We start from the raw sequence: 22,768 nt of genomic DNA, 5'->3' as shown, positions 1-22,768 counted from the left end.
GTCTAAACGCGAGGTGACAAGAGTGTGGATGAGGGTTTTGGTAGAGTGCTCGGAAAGAAAGGGGCAGATTTTACAGATGTTGTAAAGAAAGAAACTACAGGTCTTGGCGATCTGCTGGATATGAGCAGAGAAGGAGAGAGAAGAGAAGAGAACAACTGTTTCTATAAAACTAATCTATATAACAGAGCCCCATACCCAGGAGGGCTGAGCTTCACCTCAGACTTACCAAAATGTACCAGGGCTACAGTAATCATTGCTTCTAGGACCATAGGATGCACTCCTGGTCATGGGGCTCCCCCAATTATGTATGTAAGAGAGGAGTATGAATTTGTGCTACTAAACAAAGTTAGTAAATCTTTTCATTAGTTATACTTGCATTTTCTATATGTTTCTCGGAGGTAGTTGCCTGGGATGTTTATCTTGGTATCTGCTGAGTGTTATTTGCATACCTGGAATTACTGCACGATTCCTTTGTTCATTTTTTAATCTTGCTTACAGTAGCTATTTCTGATTGTAATTTTTGTATATCTCTCAGTCACAAGCACCACAAAAACCAAACCCAGAACTGAGCCCTTTAAACACAAATCCCTACCCCAGAACTCTCCCAGCAGGCCTCTTGCTGGCACAGAAGATGATTACGCGGTGATACAAAGCAAGGCATTGTGTGATTGGAGCTTTCATTTCTCCAAATACAAGTGTGCTTTTAACCAGTCAGTAGATATGTCATCATTTACAATATTACTATGTTGGAAGTTTCTGTTGTGCAATGACTAAAATTCATAATGTTCAAGCATGTTAGACACTCTGTCCCCAGAGAGAACCAATTTAGGTGATACATAATTATTAAATGTGTTCACACTAATGTGGATGTTCAATGTGACAGAATATGCCTATAGATACTAATTCTGATTGTTGCTATTTATAGCCATATGGTGGTGTCATATAGAGTGAAGTTGATATTAATGATGATGTTGCTAATCCCAGAATGAGAATGTTTCAAGCCTGAGAAAACTACAAATTCTAGCTTAGGCAACTTAATCTAACTAAAACCTTGCCTTTTTTTGTTGTTGTTGTTACACTGGTACCCCACGCTTTCCCACTCATGGCAGGCTCAATGCGGCTTACATGGGGCAATGGAGGGTTAAGTGATTTGCCCAGAGTCACAAGGAGCTGCCTGTGCTTGAAGTTGGAATCAAACTCGGTTCCTCAGTTCCCCAGGACCAAAGTCCACCACCCTAACCACTAGGCCACTCCTCCATGATTAGCTGGAATTCCAAATCAGTGCCAATGTTTACAGTGATGTGGTGTTGCCTAAAAGACAGTGTACAGAGCTCAGAAAGTTTGTGTGCCAAGAGAATTTACAAGTTTTTATGATGCCCTCTGAGGCAGATATTCACAAGAACTAATGCATAAGTGCTTTTACATATAATTTGTAAAATAGCCAAAGAGGTATGGTTTGAAACAGAGTGAAGGCAGATAAAAAAGTTATATGCTCAGCAGCTAAATATAGCAGGTGAATGTATAATTTATACGCCCAAGTGGGGCCCTAAATAATAGGACTACTTTAAAACTATCAGTTTAAAGTTACAGATGTATTTTTAATGCCAGCACTTATTGGGATAGTACCAGTGAAAATATATAAATTATATGTTATGGACCCAATAAGGAGCCTATACACTGCCAATGGCATTTATCTTATTATGTATATTCAGCACCACAATCCATACAGTGACCATGCTGTCACTATACATTTAGTTTAGGCATGCTATACAGTCTGCCTAAACTAAACATATAAAAGTTATTCAAATAACAGATTAATATTGCCATAATCTAGATAATTTGGGGGGGGGGGGTTCCCCGCTCTGCTCCAAACAGAGCCCCTTCTTATATGGATAGTATTGGGCCATTCAATTAGATTTTGGCCTAATATTATCCATAAAAGTTTTGAAAATCTACAGACAGAAGTTTTATATTCACCAGCTGCTGATGAACATTTAACTTCTTTTTGAATATCAACGTGTATATATTTAAACAGCAACCATAATGCAGAATATTGACATCAACAATGTACAAAGTATGAATAATGGCGTCAATGTTTCACCAGCATACTCACTTTATTTATATATATATATATATATATATATATATATATATATATATATATATATATATATATATATATATATATAAAGTGACTATGCTGGTGAAACATTATATATATATTCAGTGCTGCTATCCTTATAAGTAGTATATTCAGATTCAGACCTGGTATTTAGGAGACATAAATTAAACACATAACTTATCCATTTAGTCATTATTAAACAGATGATTTCTGGTGCCTCCTCTGCCCCTCCCCTAACTTGGACCCTTATTCTTTGAATAACATCTGTTTGCTAATATAAATGGACCAATTTTAACAAATACTTGGATAGCGAATGATGGGTTCATCATCTACCAGCTAATGTATAACACTTTCAGTGTCGATCAGTATGCAAAATAGTAAGTGAACCCCTAGTCTCCTTAGCAAAATTAATTGGTTAATTAGAATCAAGAGCTAAAAAAATGGGAAACAAGTGACCCACCCTGCAAAGTGAATCTGCATGATTGAGTTTAACAATCTTCCCCAAAAAGGCGATATAAACACCTGTGTCTCTTTATAAAATATTCACCCAGGACTAGATCCAATAGGATGCAAAGCTGATGCATGCATTTATACAAGCTCCAAAGCATCGATGCGTGAGTGCATACTCTATGAATGTATTTATGTATATTATGAAATACATATATACATCATAATTCTACCCTTGCTCTGCCCAAATCATGGCCTCAGGAACACTTATACCCACTATAAAGGTACCGTATATACTCAAATATAAACCAAGATTGTTTGGTCAAAAAAGGCATAAAAAATTTTATCTTGGTTTATATTTGAGACCTACCTCCCTCTCACCCCCATGATGTCCGACATTCCTACTATTCCCTCCCTGTAGTGTCCATCCTTCTCCACCGCTGCTGCTGCTGCTGCAACCACCACCAGCCCCCCCCCCCCCCCCAGAACAAGTAGAGTTCTCACGGACTCCCTCCTCCCTTACTCTGAACAGGAATTTGGAGGACCTCAGGGGTGAAAACAACTTTTCACCAACTGGGGAATCTGAAGACTGGCCTCGGAGGAGTGCACAGGAGCCAAGGGTCTGGTGGAAAAATGGCCACCATTCATGTCACAATTAGTTCCCAGGTTAACTCTCCTGATAAGGACTCCGGCAGTGAAAAATCTATGGCTTCCTCTCCTTGGCTCTTGTGATTTGCTGTAGCCGCACACCACAGAAACCGCCTTGTCTACATCACACTGAAGACAGTAGGAACCGGCCACAATGCTAACATGCCAAATCCCACAACCCACACACTTGTGACCCACCAGCGTAATGGCTGAGGATGAACCAAATTGAAACCCTTCCCTGGGAATCCTGCCACATCTGCTGTGCCACAGAGCCTGCTTACCCTGACTGACTGTGTGTGGCCTGCCTCCGCTTGATTGCTCTTTTTTTATTAAATTAAGAAACCACAGCCTAAATTGTGGGGTTTGTTGTTTGTTTTGTTTTTCTTTTTACTGTAGGCTGGGTGAGAAATTCCCCATGGGGGAGGAGTAGTCCAGAAAAAAACCCCAATAAACTGATTCAGCCTGCCAGCTGGGGCCACTAAAAGCCCCAGCATCTAATGAGAGTCCACAGGCAAAGTCATGCCAAACTCAACTAGGGGAAGTCCTTGGACAGATCCCTAGGAGCTGGGAAGTGAGCCTATCCTCCAGTCATGCTCTACCAAGCAAACTGTACCATCTGCTGGAGGCAGAGAAATACTAGACTGTTCCAGGCTGTACCATTCCTTGTATCAGTGATGTCATTGAAACATTCAAATCCCTCTGCCTCCCAGCTGCTGGTACAGGGACACAGCCCATTGATCTGGACTGGTCTAAGCTGATGATAAGGAAGTGTGATTTTATAAAATTATTCTGCGATTGCATTAGCAATAGTCTTGTATTACAAAGAGCCACACAAACATTTTTCCTGTTGCCTATAATTAAAAGCCTTCAGCTTTTCTTACAAAACCATTTTGCATGTTATGAATGCTCTACTTGGACTTAGCTTTTGCAAATATATTTTTCTGTACAACAAACAGGAAGATCTGCATTTACATGGGTTACTTTATTAAATTACTGTTTATGTAGATAGGGCCACTACAATTATATCAGTGTTCATGTTTTCAAAGATTTGAATAGAAAATTATATATATTTTCTATTCTTTTTCTAGCTTTGCTCATAATGTCACTGGTCACAACAGGATAAAACTGCAAAATGTAGCATGGTTGGTAGATGTATTCATGACTGCTCTCTCCTTGCCAAACTGATACAAAGTTTCAATTTAGCAATTCAACTTACATCGCTCCATTTGTGTAGACTGTATCACTTCCTTCCACATATTGCACCTGTGCTGGGTAGACATGCTGTACCTGCTGTACGGTTTGTACCTGCTGTACCTGAACAACAAAGAAAAAGGAATTTGTGGAGGTGTTATCCTGCAGAGACATTATTATGCTTCTGTCAACTTCCATAATATGTACAAGATAAGTGCAGCAGAAATGAGCAGAATCATTTGGGAAACAATACACATACTACTAAAATTAGCTAGAAAACTATCACATAAAAATAGAGTTGATATTCATCATGATTTAAGCAAGTAGGAGAGCTCCTATCCAGTTAAATTATGCTGACCAAGTCTAGTTCAGATTTTCAGTGGCACTTATCTAGAAAGCTTCCCTGAAAGTTTGGGAAACGCCTGGCCAGCCTGGAGGTGGAGGCTGGGTAAAACTGGGAGTTATCTGGGCACTGTCAATATTCAGCAGTGGTACCCAGACAGCTGCCTGGTTAACATAAGACAGAAAACAGGCTGACCTAAGTTAATCAGATAGGTATCCGGGTACCGTTGCTGATTATCAGCAGTACCCGGGTAACTCCCAGCAGCCACCTAGTATCCAGATATTCAGCATCTGGTATGGCCTGGTACTGAATATCTAGATATAGAAAAGACTGCAGTGGCCAGGATTTAAAAAGCCACTGACCACCGAGGGCTGAATACTATCTTCACTGAAGATGCTAGCAGTTAAGGATAACTTGGTCTACTCAGTCTGTCCACTCTGCTAACATAGATCTTATTGGTCTGCAGTAGTCTCCTTCTCTTGCACTAAAGTGCCTTACTGTATGTCCCAAACATGCTTGAATTCTTCCACTATTTTGGCTCATACCACCTCTACTTAAAAATCTCTTCCATATGGCCCCACCCTCTGACTGAGAAGATATTTTCTTGCATTCCCCTCCAGCTTCTTGAATTTCTCCTGCTATGGAAAATGCTACCAGTTAGATGTTTGAATGTTTTAGATATCTGAATGTATATCTTTCAAATCTCATTTTCCCCTTCTTTCTTGTAAAAACTGCATCTTTAATTACTTAAATATTTATATGTATGGTTTATAATCAATGGTCTTTTAAAGATATCTTCAGAACTGCACCTAGTATTCGACTGAATCTCACCAGAAGCCTCTACATAGGTTTAACATGTGCGTTTGGTAATGCTACTCCATTAAGGACTGTGGGGTCAATATTCAGCTGCGACAGTAAGTGACTAGCAAGTCGCTTCCAGTGGTAAGCTGAATTAACCCCAGATATACAATGATGGGGCAGGTGCAGCTCGAAGTATTGAATATCCAGGTATGCCCACCAATCAATATACACACTGGTGTCTCTTAACGTGCTGCATAAAGTTAGGACAAGTTGTTTTGCTGTCCTAACTTTATGCAATTGTTCAGCTCTGCAAATCTTCTGAATGAAGGCTGACCTCAAGTGGGCTACTGATGAAGCCATAGCTCTGACATTGAGAGCCATGTCATGACCCTGCAAAGTCAGCCCAGTCTGGGTATAAGTGATGTAGTCTGCTAAAGAATTGGATAAAGTGCCCCATCCTGTTTAGGTCAAAAGAAATGAAAAATGGAATGGACCATCTATGGGCTTTATTCCACTCCACATAGAAGACTAAGGCTTGCCTGAAGTCCAAGGTGTGCAGTGCACTTTCGACAGGATGAGCATGAGGCTTTGGGAAGAATACTGGCAGAACCACTGACTAATTAAGATGTAACAACAATTTAGGATGCATGCAGAGAACTATTCTATTAGTATGAAACCTTGTGGATCCACTACTAGGGCAAGGAGCTCACTGACCCTGTGAGCTGAAGTGACCACCACCAGAAACAAGACTTTCCAGGTCAGGTACTTCAGATGACAGGAATCAAGTGGCTCAAAAGGAGCTTTCATCAGCTAAGTGAGGATGATGTTGAGGTCCCATGACACAATGGGAGGTTTGATAGGGGGCTCTGTCAACAGCAAACCTCTCTTGAAGCAAACAACTTGAAGTTGTACAGAGATGGGCTTACTCCCTACACGGTGATTTATAGGCACCAACAGCACTGAGGTGAACCCTTACAGAGTTGGTCTTCAAACCAGACACAAAGAGGTGTAGGATGTATTCAAGTAGGCAAGCAAGATAAGTATCTAGGACCTTGCTCTCATAGTAGATGACTGACGTGCCACTCAAAAGTATAACACCTCTTGGTGGAATTCTTCCTGGAAGCCATCAGGATACTGGAGACACCCTCAGGCACTTGAAGGGATGCAGATTCCATGCTCTTAACATTCAGAAACTGCAGGTTGGGATGCAAAAAGACTTGTCATTCTGCATGATGAAGGGTCAGAAAACAGTCCGACCTCCACAGTTCTTTGGAGGACTACTCCAGAAGAAAAGGAAACCAGATTTGCCTCAGCCAGTAAGTCAGTATGAGGGTCATGGTCCCTCGATCCTGCTTGAGTTTCAGCAAAGTTTCCCCTATCAGAGGAATGGGAGGGAATGAATACAGGAGACCTTCCCATAAATCGAGGAGGAAAACATCTGACGAAAGTCATGTGACCCGAGTCTAGAGTATTACTGAGGGACCTTGCTGTTATGATGAGAGGCAAAAAGATCTGCCGATGGTGTGCCCCACTTTTGGAAGATCTTGCGGGCAATGCCCACTTGTGCAGTTGCATCACTCTGCTCAGCCTGTCCACCAGACTGTTGTTTTTCCCCACCAGGTATATGGCTTGAAGCACCATGCCATGACTAGTGGCCCACTGCCACATCACAACTGCTTCCTGACACAAGGGGTAGGATCCAGTACCCCCCTGCTTGACAACATAATATGTGGCAACTATGTCCATTTGAATTAGCACATTTTGGTTCAACAGCCAATCTCTGAAAGCCTTTAGAGCATTCCAGATTATCTGTAGTTCTAGGAAGATGATTTGTAACTCGGACTCCTTAGCAGACCAGATCCCCTTGATATGAAGCCAGTCTACATGAGCTCCTCATCCCAGACTGGATGAACCCATAGTCAGAATCTTCTGGGGAGGAGGAATTTGGAATGGGAGTGCAACTGGATCAAACTATCTACTAGAGAAGCGACTGGGACAACTCTGGGGTAACCGTGATTACATCTACAAGGTTCCCCATGGAGGCGAGCCATAGATGTGACATACACTGTGGAGGCCATGTGGCCCAGCAATCTCAGCACCTGCCAAGCTGTGACCTGCTGGCTGCTCTGAACCTGAGCACTGATGGCAATGAAGACATCTGTGTACGCCGGAGGCAGACAGGCTCAAGCTTGATCTGTGTCTAGCAGGGTTCCAGGGATTTGGGGTAGTTAATAATGAACCCTAGTAGCTACAACACCCAAATAGTTCTCTAAATTGATATTTGAGCATCTTCCCTTGATGTACTCTTCACCAGACAATGGAACATGTATGGAAACATGTGAACTCTCAGTCTGCATAGCGATACTGCGACCACAGCTAGACATTTTGTGAACACTCTGGGAGTGGATGCGAGGCCAAATGGCAGGATGCGATACTGGTAGTGGTGTTTCCCCACCCGAAATCCAAGATATTTCCTGTGACTTGGACATATCTGAATGTGATATAAGTATCCTTTAAGTTCAGAGAACATAGCCAATCATTTTTTCTGAATCATGGGGAAAAGGATGTCCAGGGAAATCATCCTGAACTTTGCTTTGATCAGGAATTTGTTCAGGTCCCTTAGGTCTAAAATGGAATGGAATTTCCTCTCCCCCTGTCTTTTGGGGCACGAGGAAATATTTGGAATAAAATACCTTCTCTTCCTCCTTGGTGGAACGGGTTCAACCTCATGCGCCTTTAGAAAGGAAAAAATATTCTTCTGCAAGCACTTCCCTGTGCTTAGAGCAGGAGTTTGCCACTCTCGGTGAGCAATTTGAAAGGGATTGACACCAACTGAGGGTGTAATCCACCTGGACTATTTGTAGAACCCACTGGTCTAAGGTTACAGATGGCCACTTTGCTTGGAAAAAATTCAGTCTCTCTCCTACCAGTAGGTCATCTGAGATGGTTACTTTTAGGGTGGCTATGCTCTCTTGGAGCCAGCCAAGAGCTCATCCCCTGCTTGGACTAGGAAGCTTGCTGGATCTTCTGCGTCTATTGCTGCTGAGGATGGGAGTGCAGAGGCTGGGCCTGCTTTAAGGGTGGAAGGAAGGGGTGAACCTATGCCTTCGAGAGTAGTAGGTAGCATTTTGACTCCCACTGGAAAACCTCTGAGATGTGGAGGCTGCAGAAGGAGTGGGCCAAGACTGAGACTTGATGGTATCCGTTCTCTTCTTGATGAGGTCTGCCACCATCTCCACCTTGTCCTCAAAGAGGTTACTGCCTCGGCAAGTGATGTCTCCCAGTCTTTCTTGAACTGCTGGCTCAAGGTCTGAGACACACAGCCATGAGAGTCTGAGCATGCCAATACCAACAGCAGAAATCCTAGATGCCACATCAAAAGTGTCAAAAGTAGCCCAAGCTAGTTGCTTCCTGCACTCTTTATGCTCAACGGCTACCTGGCAAAGATATGTGGCCTGCTCCAGTGAAAGCGTATTCACAATCTCGAGCACAGTGTGCACCAGGGACTTCAAGTAGATGCTCATGTAGAGCTAGTAAGACTGGATGTGGGAAAAGAGCATCATGCCCTAAAAAAACCTTTCATCCAAAAAAAGACTCCAGAGTATGAGCATCCCTGCCCAGGAATTCAATCACAATGTAGTTGTGTGGCAACTGTGGGTTCTTAAATCCTGGAGTCTTCTAGACCCTATACATGGAGCTCGCTTTCCTAGGGACAACCTCACAGAGAGAGGGATCTCCCAATTCTTGATATTTTTAAAACATGTATTATTTTTTTTTTACTTTTATTTATGCATTTTCATTTTATACAAAACCAGCTTTATACAACATAATTCCTCTCAATACAACAGAACTAATACTATATTCATAATGCAATTTGTTAACTCCTCATTAACGATACATTCCTCTGGTATGCCTTCATTATTCCCTAACCCTCCCCCCCCTCCCCCACCAGTTATTCCTTCATATTACTCCTTTAACAGAGCACATGGTATTAGACATTTATAGTTGATGCCAACCAATGTTCGTATGGCTCCCAGATTTTCTGGTGCTGAGTCAGACATCCTTTTCTCATTGCTGTGAGCTTAGACATCAGTTGAATGTATTTCAGCTTGTCCAGTACCGCTGAAATGTCTGGCAGACTGGGCTGTTTCCAAGATGCTGCCAAGACCAGTTTACTCGCCACAAACACCTGGGAAGCAAACTTATGAATCTGTAATTTCAGCCCCTGGGGTTAAAAATGTAGCAGGCATTGTTTCATTTTCATCTGATATTGCTGGCCTGCTATTAAGTAGACAAAGTTTACAATTTTTACCCAGTATCTTTGTGCATGTGCACAGGTCCACCACATGTGATGCATATCACCATCTACTTCACTCCTCGCCAGCACTGTGCAGGTTGTGATCTGAACATCTTAGCTAGGCGACTGGGGTTGTAATACCAGCCATAAAGGATCTTGTGCCCATTCTCTACCATAGTGCCAGATACCGACACTCATAGCAGGGATTTGAAAGCCTTTGCCCATTGTGTGGGTGTGCATGTGTTCCCCATGACCAACTCCCATTTCTGTGTATAGTGTTCCACTGGGTTCTCCCGTGTCAATAAGGCTTTGTACAGTCTGGAAATGCTCCCTTTGTCCCCACCCCCCGTCATCCACTTCTCTAGTTGTGTTTCAGCTAGCTCAAGTTCTTCCCCAGCTGTCCGCTTAATGTAATTTTGTACTCTGTAGTAATGAAAGGCCTGAAGTGGTGAAAGCCCATGCTCTTTACAAAGTTCATGATAAGTGGGGAGCACTCCTTCCTGGCACATCTGTCCCAACTCATAGAGACCCATCTCTTCCCAATCCCTGTATATGCTTTCTTTATTACCAGAGCCAAAGTGGGGTGCAAATCTAAGGTAAGTATGTTTAAAGAATGAGCACTCTGGGAAAAACTGTTCTCTTATCTTGTACCATGTTGCTAAAGGCCATTGTAGCAAGGGTGGACTTTTCTTAATTAAATGCCTAAGCATGTCTCTAGGGAGCCATGGTACCGCTCTAAGGGGATAGGGTGCCATCCAATGTTGCTCTATAACCGCCCATATTTTTTGTGAGCCCTGGGCCCAAATTGCTAATATTCGCAGATGGGCTGCTCGATAATAAGCGTAGAATGACGGGACTCCCATACCTCCCCGATTCCGGATCTGGTACAATGTTTCCCATCTTACTCTGGGTGGCCGTTTCTTCCAGATAAACGAGAATACTTTGCCTTGCAAGCCCCGGAAGAAAGAGTCTGGTATTTCAATTGGCAATGCCATGAATAAATATAGCAATTTCGGAAGTATTATCATCTTGATAGCATTAATTCTACCCACCCAGGATAGTGTCAGGCCTTCCCATCTCTCTATTTCTCGAAACAATTCTCGTACCTTACTGGGAAAATTATATTCGTATAAGTCCTCTATCCGTCTAGGTATATTTACTCCCAGGTATCTAATTGATTTCTTGGCCCATTTGTATGAGAATTGTTGCCGCAGGCTAGCTAAGATTGGGGGAGGTATATTTATGTCGAGTGCTTCTGATTTGTCAAAGTTAATTTTGAAACCCGACAATGCCCCATACTTTTGTAGTTCCTCGTCTATCGCTGGAAAAGCTCTTACCGGGTCTTTTAAAGTGAACAAGATGTCATCTGCGAAGAGGAGCATCTTGGTCTGTATATCCCCTCCCCTAAGGCCCCCAATCTCCTGATTCGCCCTAATCCTGGCGGCCAGGGGTTCCATCACCATAGCGAATAGCAACGGCGATAGCGCACAACCCTGTCTAGTGCCTCTGTGTAAGGGGAAGGGTCGAGTCAAAGCTCTATTCACCCATACCGCTGCTGTTGGAGTTTTATATATAAGGCGTATCCATTCCGCAAATCTCCCTTTTAAGCCCATTTTCTCAAGTACTGTAAAAAGGAATGGCCAACCGACCCGATCGAAGGCCTTTTCTGCATCCAGCGAGAGGATGCATAGTGGGATATTGAGTATGTGCGCCCCCTGTATTACTTGCAATGTTCTGCGAACATTATCAAAAGTCTGATGTGTGAATAAAGCCAGCCTGGTCTTCATGTATAAGCTGTGGGAGGTATTGTTGCAGTCTCGTAGCCAGTATCTTTGTAAATATTTTATAATCTACGTCCAGCAGTGAGATGGGTCTGTCGGAGCTGCACAGCTGGGGGTCTTTCCCTGGTTTGAGTATAACCGTAATGGTGGCTAAATTCCATGTGGGTGGCAGGTTCGTGGTGTCAGTTAGCGAGTTAAATGCCTGATATAACATAGGGGTCAGCAGCTTATTGAATGTTTTATAGAATTTATTCGTAAACCCGTCTGGGCCAGGGGCCTTATCTGGGGGTAGGTCCCGAATCACCTGCTCTATTTCTTCCAATGTAATATGTCCCCCTAAGGTCTCTACAGCCGTCTCAGACAATTCCGGAAGATTAATGTCTGTCAGATATGTCCTAATAGCTTCATTTCCCTTCCTCGTTTCGTCCCTGTAGAGACGTTCATAATATCCCCTAAACTCCGATTCAAGAAACTCAGGCTCAGAGTGTATCATGCCTCCATTGTCTCTAAGGCCTCCTATCCTATTTCTGTTAGTGTGCTGTGCCAATTTATGAGCTAAGAGTCTGCTAGGTTTATTCCCGAATTCGAAATGCGATTGACGTACCCCGCTGGAGCCTTTCTGCTAGGTCCCCCAACTCCAGCTCCTGTATCTCAGTACGTAGTGTGTAAGCGCGTCCCCTAAGCTGTAGAGGATTTGGGTCTGTCCCCTCTTGAAGTTGTTTTTCTACCTGCGCCGGCTGCTGGCGTAATGTGGTATCTCTGGCACTTCTCTCTTTCCATTTTCGGGACCGTAGGGCAATCAGGTGACCTCTGATCACTGCTTTAAATCCCTCCCATAGCACGTGTGGGGGCACCTCTCCATTGTCGTTGAACTGGACATACTCCCTTATATGCGTTTCTATCTGAGTGATATTTGCTGGGTCTGTTAGTAAAGCATTATCCAGACGCCACTGCCGCCGCGACCCAGAGGGGACCACCCCCTGAGCCGTAATAGCACCGGCGAATGGTCGGACCAGGTGCGGGGGGAAATGGAGTGCTCACCCACAGCTCCCAGTAAGGAGGCATCCCCCAGCCATAGATCTATTCTCGAGGACGACTGATGGACCGCCAAGAAGTAAGTGTATGCTTTCTGGTTAGGGTTATCTCTAAGCCAATAGTCTATAAATTGCCGAGTTAAAAATTCATGGAACTGTCGCCTGTCTCCCTTAGCATAATTAGCACTACGTACAGAGTTGTCCAATTGTGGGTTAAATGTAAGATTAAAGTCCCCTCCCATTAGTAGGGACCCCTCTATATGTTTAGTAAGTAGGAGGTCTAATTCTGCAAGAAACTCCCCCTGTCGAGCGTTAGGGCAATATACATTCACTAGCGTATATATGCGCCCCGACAGTGTGAAAATTATCAGCAAGTACCGCCCACCTTTGTCTTTTATTACCTTTTTTATTTCCCATGCCTGCCTCCCACTAAAAGCTATTAACACACCTTTACTTTTCGTGTTATCCATGTTGGAAGCAAAATAAATATTGGGATATGTTTTATGTCTGCAAAAATATTCGTGTCTTGGTTTTTAAATGGGTTTCCTGGATCATCCCAACATCTGCCCCTTGCCGCAACAATTCCTGGAACATCAACTGACGCTTTCTGGGTATGTTCAATCCCCTAACATTAAGCAATAAACATTTGATCTCACCCATTACATTTTACTAAATAAAACAGTGGCTGCTGTTCACAGTCTCCCATAGTGCTTTCGTGTCCCATACCATGTAGTTCTCTGTCCTCTCCCATCCCTCTTCCCCAAATTAACTCCCCCCTCCCTCCCTCCCTCCAGGTTAACCCTTTGTAATGTGGGCATCACTCAAATCTCCTAGAGATGCCCACTCAAAGAGGAAGGGACATCTGGCCCCCACCCGGCCACCCCGCAGCTACACTCTTACTTATATTACTGCTCACTCACAACTGGAGAGTGGCTAAACATATACAATTCCTAATTCAATGTTACATAGCATTCAATAACTTTACCAATAGCAATGTCCATATCTCTTCATGTGATTTTTGCCGCTGATTGCTGACGTTGTAGTCTCCGTGGGCCGTGTCCCACTCGGTGCCACTTCAATGAGGGGGGGGGGGGGGGGGCAAATGTTGGGCCTTGCTGCAGAACTCGTTTCCGGTCGGCCCTCTGGTACCTTGGCGTCTGGGAAAATACCTTGTGCTTCCGTGATAGTTTTAATTTGGTGCTGTTTCCCGTCTTTATAGAACACCAAGGCAAAGGGGTGTCGCCACCTATACTGAATCTTGAGTTCACGCAGGTGCCTCGTAAAAGGTTTCAGCTCCCCTCTCCGTCGCAACGTCGCCACCGCTAAATCTTGATAGATGTCAATGGTGTATGAGTCCCACTTAAAGTCCATGGTCTGACGAGCTAGACTCAATACATGCTCTTTTAGTTTATAGCTGGTGAAGCAGGCTATTATATCTTTTGGTTTGTTGTTGCCGCACTGCACTCAGCGTGCGATGCGCCCTCTCTATCTGTATTGTATCCAGCTCCACCGTTTCGCCATTCATCTGGAGCAGCTCGCGCACCATTTTCTGGACTACTTGTTCACAATCTTGGTAAGTGGGTACCTCTGGGAGACCCCGGAATCATAAGTTGCTACGTCGGCCCCGATTCTCTAAATCTTCAATTTTGTCCAGCATTTGCTGCTGTTCACTCTGCAGGCCTGCATATTGTTGTTCCAGTGTTCCCAGGGTCTCCCCATGGGCCTCCAGCATTGCCTTGGTTGTTTCTAGGCGCCCCCCCAATTCTCGGATCTCACTCCGCAAGTCCGCTCCCATTGTTGCCACTTCCGTTCTCAGTGCCTTGAGATCCGAGCTAATATTTTGGAGCCAGTGTTGCAGGCTTGCCTGTTCCTCCTCCATGGGCACTGCTGTATTTCGCTGTTCCAGCGAATCTTCTGGTGGGCCCGCTCTCGCCCCGTCTGTTGAGTCCTTCACTTGCCTCGCATCCGCCATTTTGTTTTTCGGCGGCGTCACGCCTCCAACAAAGGCAAACCTCGAAAGGTCTGTTGTGGAGTGCTGCAAACTCACACGCTGGTAGCGGATTGTATTGGCGCAGGGTAGGTATCAAATTCGGCTCTCCAGTCGGGGGCAGATCGCCGATATAATTGCTTTATGCTGCGGGGCTACCGGAGCCAGAGTCTCAGGCATAGGTGTAGACTGGGGGGGGGCGAGGGGGGGCAATGCCCCCCCCAAACGACGATGACGTGGACTGGAGCTAGAATGAAAAAAAAAAAAAAACAAGCAGGCACGCGCTCATCTCCGTCCGCTTCGCTGCTTCCCTGCCCTCTCTGTCTGCGTCCCACCCGAAAGGAAATGACATCAGAGGAAGGCGGGATGCAGACAGAGAGGGCAGGGAAGCAGCGAAGCAGACGGAGACGAGCATGTCTATAATCTACCCCCTCTCTTCCTACCCTCCGGCGCAGGCAGCACCAATCTTCTCTAAGCCTTTCTTGTTCCTGGCAGCGGTAGCGACGTACATGCTGCCTTCAGCTCTGCCCCGAAGCCTTCTCGTCAAGTTCCTGTTCCCGCATAGGTGGGAACAGGAACTTGAAGAGAAGGCTTCCGGGGCAGACCGAAGGCAGCGTGTACGTCGCTACCGCTGCCAGGAACACAGAAAGGCTGAAGAAGACTGCTGCCTGCACCGGAGGGAGGGAGGAAGAGAGGGGGTAAAAGGAGTCACGATCCTGGACCTCGGGGGGGGGGGGGGGGGGGGGAGGGCAGCAGAGGGAAGATGAATGGGACTGGGAGGGTGGAGAGCAGAGGGAAGGAGTAAGAGATGGATGGGACTGGGAGGGGTGGGTGGGGAGCAGAGGGAAGGACCAGGAATTGGATTGGACTGGACTGGGAAAGGAGGTCAGAGGGAAGGAGCAGGAGATGGATGGGACTGGGAGGGGTGGGAAGCAGAGGGAAGGACCAGGAATTGGATTGGACTGGACTGGGAAAGGAGGTCAGAGGGAAGGAGCAAGAGATGGATGGGAGGGGTGGGTGGGGAGCAGAGGGAAGGACCAGGAATTGGATGGGACTGGGAGGGGTGGGAAGCAGAGAGAAGGAGCAAGAGATGGATGGGACTGGGAGGGGTGGGTGGGGAGCAGAGGGAAGGACCAGGAATTGGATTGGACTGGACTGGGAAAGGAGGTCAGAGGGAAGGAGCAGGAGATGGATGGGACTGGGAGGGGTGGGAAGCAGAGGGAAGGAGCAAGAGATGGATGGGACTGGGAGGGGTGGGTGGGTGGGGAGCAGAGGGAAGGAGTAAGAGATGGATGGGACTGGGAGGGGTGGGTGGGGAGCAGAGGGAAGGACCAGGAATTGGATTGGACTGGGAAAGGAGGTGAGCAGAGGGAAGGAGCAAGAGATGGATGGGACTGCGAGGGGTGGGGAGCAGAGGGATGGACCAGGAGATGGATGGGATTTGGAGAGGTCAGGCACAGCAGAGGGAAGGAGCAAGAGATGGATGGGACGGAGGGATGGTGAGCAGAGGGAAGGAACAGAAGATGGATGGGACTGCGAGGGGTGGGGAGCAGAGGGATGGACCAGGAGATGGATGGGATTTGGAGAGGTCAGGCACAGCAGAGGGAAGGAGCAAGAGATGGATGGGACGGAGGGATGGTGAGCAGAGGGAAGGAACAGAAGATGGATGGGACTGGGAGGGGTGGGGAGCAGCGGGAAGGAGCAAGAGATGGTTGGGACTGGGAGGGGTGGGGAGCAGAGGGAAGGAGCAAGAGATGGATGGGACTGGGAGGGTGGGGAGCAGAGGGAAGCCTACTGGAAAGAAGACACTGCATAAAACAGAAGACACTGGGATCAAAGCGAATAGAAAAACTAAATGATCAGACAACAAAGGTAAATAAAAGTTTATTTTATTCATAATTTATTAATTGAAATGTGTCAGCTTTTTGAAATGTGCATCTGTGATATTTTGCCTGTAAATTTCATTTCCTTCCTCCATATTAGCATATTCATTTGCATATGTATATATGCAAATGATATGCTAATATGCTCCGCCCATTCTTTGCCCCCCCAAATGAAACAGTCAAACTACGCCTATGGTCTCAGGCATCCATCTAGTGTGGTGACGGCACTTCTTCCTCCTTAAAACATGTATTATTTATACAATACAATAAGGCCTATACCCTGCAAATTCCCTCCAGAGTTTTATGCAGTTTACAAACTTAAAAGAGCTGGACAATTTCCAGGAATATGCAAATGTAGAAGAAAGTCATTCAACATTGTTCAACAGTTCAAAAAGATGAGTTTTCAAAGCTTTCCTAAAAACTTTATAATTATCTAATTTCCTTATTCTTACTGGCAAAGCATTCCACCACTTGTCGGCTTGATAGGAAAATAGTCCATTAAACACTGTTTTGTAGCACACATTTTTTAGAGCAAGGCTATAAAAATAACAATGGCAGTCTATCAGAGCAATCCCTATTTCTATGAGCTAGATTAACCAAATTGGACAAGTATTTTGGAGATGTGCAAGTCATTATGCATAGCTTGAAAATAGTCTGAGCTCTAACCGGGAGCCAGTGCAAATTCCTCAACAGAAGGCAACCTTCGAAAGCTAATCAAGAAATGTATTAAGTTATGTCCAATAAAAAATGTATCATCTTATTTTCTTTTCCATGTTTTATTTTGTTTGATTTCTATTGATAACCTTAAGAGTGGACTAACACGGCTACCACACTCCTCAACAGAAGGGAAGCCGATTCAAAACTCGAAAAACACCAAAAATCAAGTGACTGACTGTGTTTTGTAAAGTCTTTAAATTTTTTTGCAATCCTGTAGATAGCCCCACTAAAACAGAACTGCAATAATCTATATGAGACAGGAGGAGTGATTAGGTATGCAATAATCCTAAACACGTTAAAATTAAAAGTGGCTCTAATCCAATATCCAATCTTGAATAATATCTGATTTATTTACCAGTGACCTAGCATTCACATAAAAAAACTGGAACTCAGACAGATGAGATGGAAGAAATTTGTGAAGTTTCACTTTAATCAAATTACTGCTAACCCAAGTACAACTAGAATAATTGAAGGGCCCTTTTACTAAGCCGTGTAAGCGTCTACGAGTGCCCAACGTGTGCCAAAATGGAGTTACCGTCCGACTACCACATGGCTCTTGCGGTAATTTCATTTTTGGCACGCGTCCGATATGTGCATTTTTTATTTTTGGTCATGTGTAATGGATGCACGCCAAGTGGCATTTGACGCATGTAGGTCATTACCGCCCAGATTCTTTACCACTAGGTCAATGTCTGGCAGTAAGGTCTCAGAACTAAAAAAAAGAGGCCTTTTTTACAGGTGCACTAAAAAATGGATCGGCGCACACCGAAAACCCACGCCTAAACTACCGTAAGCCATTTTTCAGTGCACCTTAGTAAAAGGACCCCTGAGATTCCTCATATATGGTTTCCTGTGCCTCTGCCTATTTAGCACTTCAATTCTATTTGGCATATACAGTGCACAATTTAAATTGCTCCTCACACTGCGAGACATTAATGAAAACAATTCTGCTGCTTATGTAGTGAGAGAGGGTATGGGGCTATATGCAATTCTCCTAGAAATCAATAAAACCAGAATAAAATACTTCATAAAATTCCCCATTATTAAAGAGCCATTAGCTTAGCTACTAACATAAAAAGTTGACCATACTGGACTACAACCTACCAGTATATAATTTTTTATATCATTCCATACAATTACTTTAAACAAAATCATATAGCCTTAAACTGCCATCCTTAAAACGTTGTCAACCAATGTATCAGAGATTTACAATCCCTTTTATAATATCATAACAAAAAAGGGGTTTATTTCAAAGCACTTACAGTTACAAAGTTCCATGAAGGGGCATTTTCGATATGACATCTAAGTCCGAATTTGGACATTTTGCAAAAAACATCCAAAATCCGAATAGAAAAAAAAGTCATTTTTGAAAAGAAAAAGGTCTATCTTTTGTTTTCAAAAATACTGTTTCTAACAACGTTTTGTGCTTTGCACATTTTTTTGGGTCCATTTAAAAAAAAAAAAAAAAAGCCCATCCAAGTGAAAAATGTAGAACATCAAGCCATTGGGATGTATTAGGGGTCAGCACTTTTAGTAGACTGGTCGCCCAGACATCCCAGGAGATAAATGGGGCACCCTAGGGGACACTGCAGTGGACTTCAAAAACATGCTCCCAGATACACATCTAATCGAGGCTCCCTTATCTTGACTGCGGAGCCCCCAAAACCCACTGCCCACAACTGTATACCACTACAATAGCCCTCATGGGTGAAGGGGGCACCTATATGTGAGTACAGTGGGTTTCTGGTGAATTTCGGAGGGCTCACAGTTTCCACCATATATGTAACAGATAGAGAGAGATAGAGACCTCAGTCCCCCATGCCATGGTGCACTGCACTGACCACTACACTACTCCAGGGACCTGGAGGAGTAGCCTAGTGGTTAGTGCAGTGGATTTTGATCCTGGGGAACTGAGTTGAATTCCCACTGCAGCTCCTTGTGACTCTGGGCAAGTCGCATAACCCTCCATTGTCCCTGGTACAAAATAAGTACCTGAATATATGTAAACCGCTTTGAATGTAGTTGCAAAAACCTCAGAAAGGCGGTATATCAAGTCCCATTTCCCTTTCCCTCTAATAGACCTGCCTCTAACATCTGAGGCTGGTAAGTAATATTTTTATTCACATTTTGGGGGGTGAGGGGTGGGAGGGAGGGTCAGTGACCACTGGGGGAGTATTGGGGGGGTCACCCCTGATTCCCTCCAGTGGTCATCTGGTCATTTAGGGCACCCTTTTGTACCTTATTTCTTATAAAAACAGATCTAGCTCAAAACGTTAATTTTAGTCCAGGATGGTTTTGTTTTGTTCCATTATGACTAAAAAATGTCCAAGTCTTAGGAACACCCAGATTCCGTCCTTAACACACCTCTAACATGCCAAATACTCCTCACAGTCTTTCCCAAAGATTGACTACAGACACAGATTAAATCTCCTAATTTTATACCACCCGGTTTCTTCAGAATAAAAAGGGAGATTGTTGTCAAAATTTCTTGAACTGGACCCTTTTGCACCCAAGAGAGTCCACGGCAAACTTTCCTTCCAGGCTTGTCTCCTTCCTTATTGGCATGCAATACAACTGCTGCAACAGAACAAACAGCCGCACTTCCTTCTTCTGATAGTAACGGCCCACAAATGCTCTCCCCAACTGCTGTGCCCTTCCCAACCTCTAAGGAAAGCACTTGCATTACAGGGCAGGTGAACTAGCAGCTCTCGGTTGCCATGGGGGAGGGGTGTTCTCTGGTCTGGGCTTGCTAACATTAGGCCTACATGATTGGTTCCATCTTCCCATGACAGAACTCAGTCCAAGCAGGCCAACTTCCAGAACTCCTTGTTGCTCATCTGGTTAGACCACAAAATGATTCATAGGGTCTGAAATAGGTATGACAGTGGGCTTAGAAAACCTACCACACTATCTACCTTTACATTTCCCCATAGGTAAGAAATATGGGCAAACAATCAGAGTGGTACTGGCACAGCAATTAGTAAGTAGTTGCCATATTGAGAGTTGACTCCTCCCCTCTCCCCCAATTCTTCATCTGTATGTCTTTCATGAGGTTGTAAACAGGCACTGTCGCAGTTTCTTTAGGAGGAGAATCATAGTTGAGGATGGTCAACATCTCAGCCCTGGGCTCATCCTTGACCTCCAACTTAAATGGAATGGCCTCCACCATTTCCCTCAAAAAACCAACAAGGGAAAGTTCCTCTCTTGTGATGGTGAGGGATCTGAAGGAAAAATAAGGGACCTCTCCTCAGAGAAATCCTTTGGCTCCTCCTCAGAACCCCAAAAATGGTCTGATTAGCACATTAGAAAGTTGTCTAGGCCCAGAGCAGGGGCACCAAGGTGTGGATCCCTTCCAGGACTCTGGGGTAGCCTCCTTCCCTGATGGACTGGAGAGTCACTGCATCAGTCAGTGCCAATGCCAATGCTTGGCAAGGCACCGGCATCGATGACCACCCAACAGACACTGCATGGGTCTTTAATATGTGCTGGAGTGGATGGGGAACAATCCTCCCAGAGCTGACAATTCTCAGATACCCGTGACGGCAATGCCCTGGAGCTCTTGGCGCCGTGCTTTGAAGAGGACCAATACCGGTACTTCTTTGCCTTTGTACAATGCCCAACTTCAGAGTCCTTGATATTGAGAATGAAGTGAAATCCATGCACATCCTTGATGTCAGGCTCAAGGATGCTCAGCCCAGGTGGCCGCAACTGGCGCTCAATATCAAGACGGGGGAGACTACCTCGACGCTGAAGTGTCACCAGTGTCCAGTTCAGCTCCAGAAGCCATAAGGATCAATGCTCTTGATGACGACACCAATGCATTGGATCTCTGCATGCTGAAAAGTTTTTCATGAACAATGTCTCTTCTTTTTTGGGTTCTCTTCTACATTTGAGCAAATAGAGAATAATCAAAGGAGTCATGGTCATGCCCAAGATATTTTAAGCACGTCATGTGGGTCAGTCAACATGCTCCTATTTCAGCCTGTGCATCACTTAAACTCACTGGCAAACTTCTAGGATATCACATGGAAAATAGCAACAGTCTCATTCCTTCTCAAAGATGGAATGAGGGGAAAATGATAACCCTCTCCTTTTTGTTTTTAGTCAAGATCCCAGCCAGGAGCTCAGACCCCAAATGGCCACGAGCAATGGAAAAATGAAAGAAAATGAAAGGGCCAAAAAACTAGGAAAAATGGAAGGGAAGGAAGAGGGGAAAAAATAGAGGAAGTCCCACACTACTCACAAAAAAAAGATGGGGGCAGGAAGGCAAAAAACTGAAAAGGCAAGTTTCACTCACTGCCATAACGGAAGATGTGTCTTCTCAGCTCTGTGGAGAAAGAGAAACTGCAGGTCACGCATGACTCTGGCAGGCAGGAAGGCACATACACACTGCGGACCTACCACAGGCCTTCCGATTACTAGGAAAGCTAGTAGGTAGGGTCCACACTGGGGCACCATCAGAAAGCATCACCCCACTTGTGAGATCCTATGTCCTACTTATCCTCAGAGAATTTTAAATACACCTCAGCTGGTGTACTCAAGTGTTATAATGTCAACCACAATGGGACACTAGCAACTTAGTAGAACTAATCATCAATCCTCCCATCCTATTACAGATCCCTTACCCCAAAAATAACCATACTCATCTCCACAACCATCCATTCTCTCCCTCGCTCCTCCAAAAGCAAGGTGGAAACCCCTAGCACTCCAAGAAATACCCTACATGCTGAGAGAAGAGGACATCCTTTATCTCCCACCACCTTGGACTCCTGCTGCTGAATAATGAAATTCAAACTTTGAATTGTATGCTGCATACATATTAATTTGCTGGTGTTCACATAAGTTAGTAGGTAGGTCCCTTTATGCACCTCAGTATACTAGTAGTTTTCTCACTTGTTCTGCCACAGTGACTAGCTAATAAGTATATGGAGTAATATACTGTAGTTCTAACAAATAATTGATGGTATTCAGCTTTACTGTTTTACTTTGCTTTAATCTTGTTTCCATGTATTAGAGATTTACATTCACTACTTAGTCTGTCAGATGAATGACAAGTTTACAAACTTTTTTTAAAGTCCCATGTTAATGAAGTTCTTACAACTGAAACATTTCACATTACTGTCATTAAAACCAAAGTGCTAGTGTGATAGACGTCAATGAAAAACTGCTTGGAACAGCAGCTAAACACATATATATGAGGTGATCTAGTGGTTAAAACATTTGACCTATCATTCATAGGTGGTAAGTTCAAATCCCACCTTAGCTACAGCTGACCTACTCCAACAATCCTCTATTAATGTTTTGAAACAAATCTTTTCCAGAGAAGGGGAAATGGTAAAACTAAAGGGCATGAACTGAGGTTGCAGGATGGTAGACTTAGGAGTAATGTCAGGAAATTTGTTTTCACAGAAAGGGTGGTCAATGCCTGGAATGCCCTCCCAACGGAGGTGATAGAGACAAAAACAGTGATGAATTCAATAAGGCGTGGGATGATCTCTAATTAGAAAATAGATGGTA

At 44.4% G+C, this 22,768-nt stretch overlaps 1 protein-coding gene across 1 annotated transcript in view; it reads right to left on the bottom strand.

The window, feature by feature from the left end:
- RFX3 (regulatory factor X3) overlaps positions 1 to 22,768 on the bottom strand; it is a 604,963-nt gene that overhangs the window by 254,168 nt on the left and 328,027 nt on the right. The window contains exon 3 of the mRNA XM_030193816.1: positions 4,434 to 4,531. Coding sequence (XP_030049676.1) covers positions 4,434 to 4,531 — 98 coding nt within the window. The remainder of the gene's footprint in view (positions 1 to 4,433; positions 4,532 to 22,768) is intronic.

This window comes from Microcaecilia unicolor, chromosome 2, assembly GCF_901765095.1.
Source record: "Microcaecilia unicolor chromosome 2, aMicUni1.1, whole genome shotgun sequence".
Lineage (NCBI taxonomy): Eukaryota > Metazoa > Chordata > Amphibia > Gymnophiona > Siphonopidae > Microcaecilia > Microcaecilia unicolor.
The sequence above is the reverse complement of the archived record's forward strand: the minus strand, read 5'-3'. Positions and strand labels throughout refer to the sequence as shown.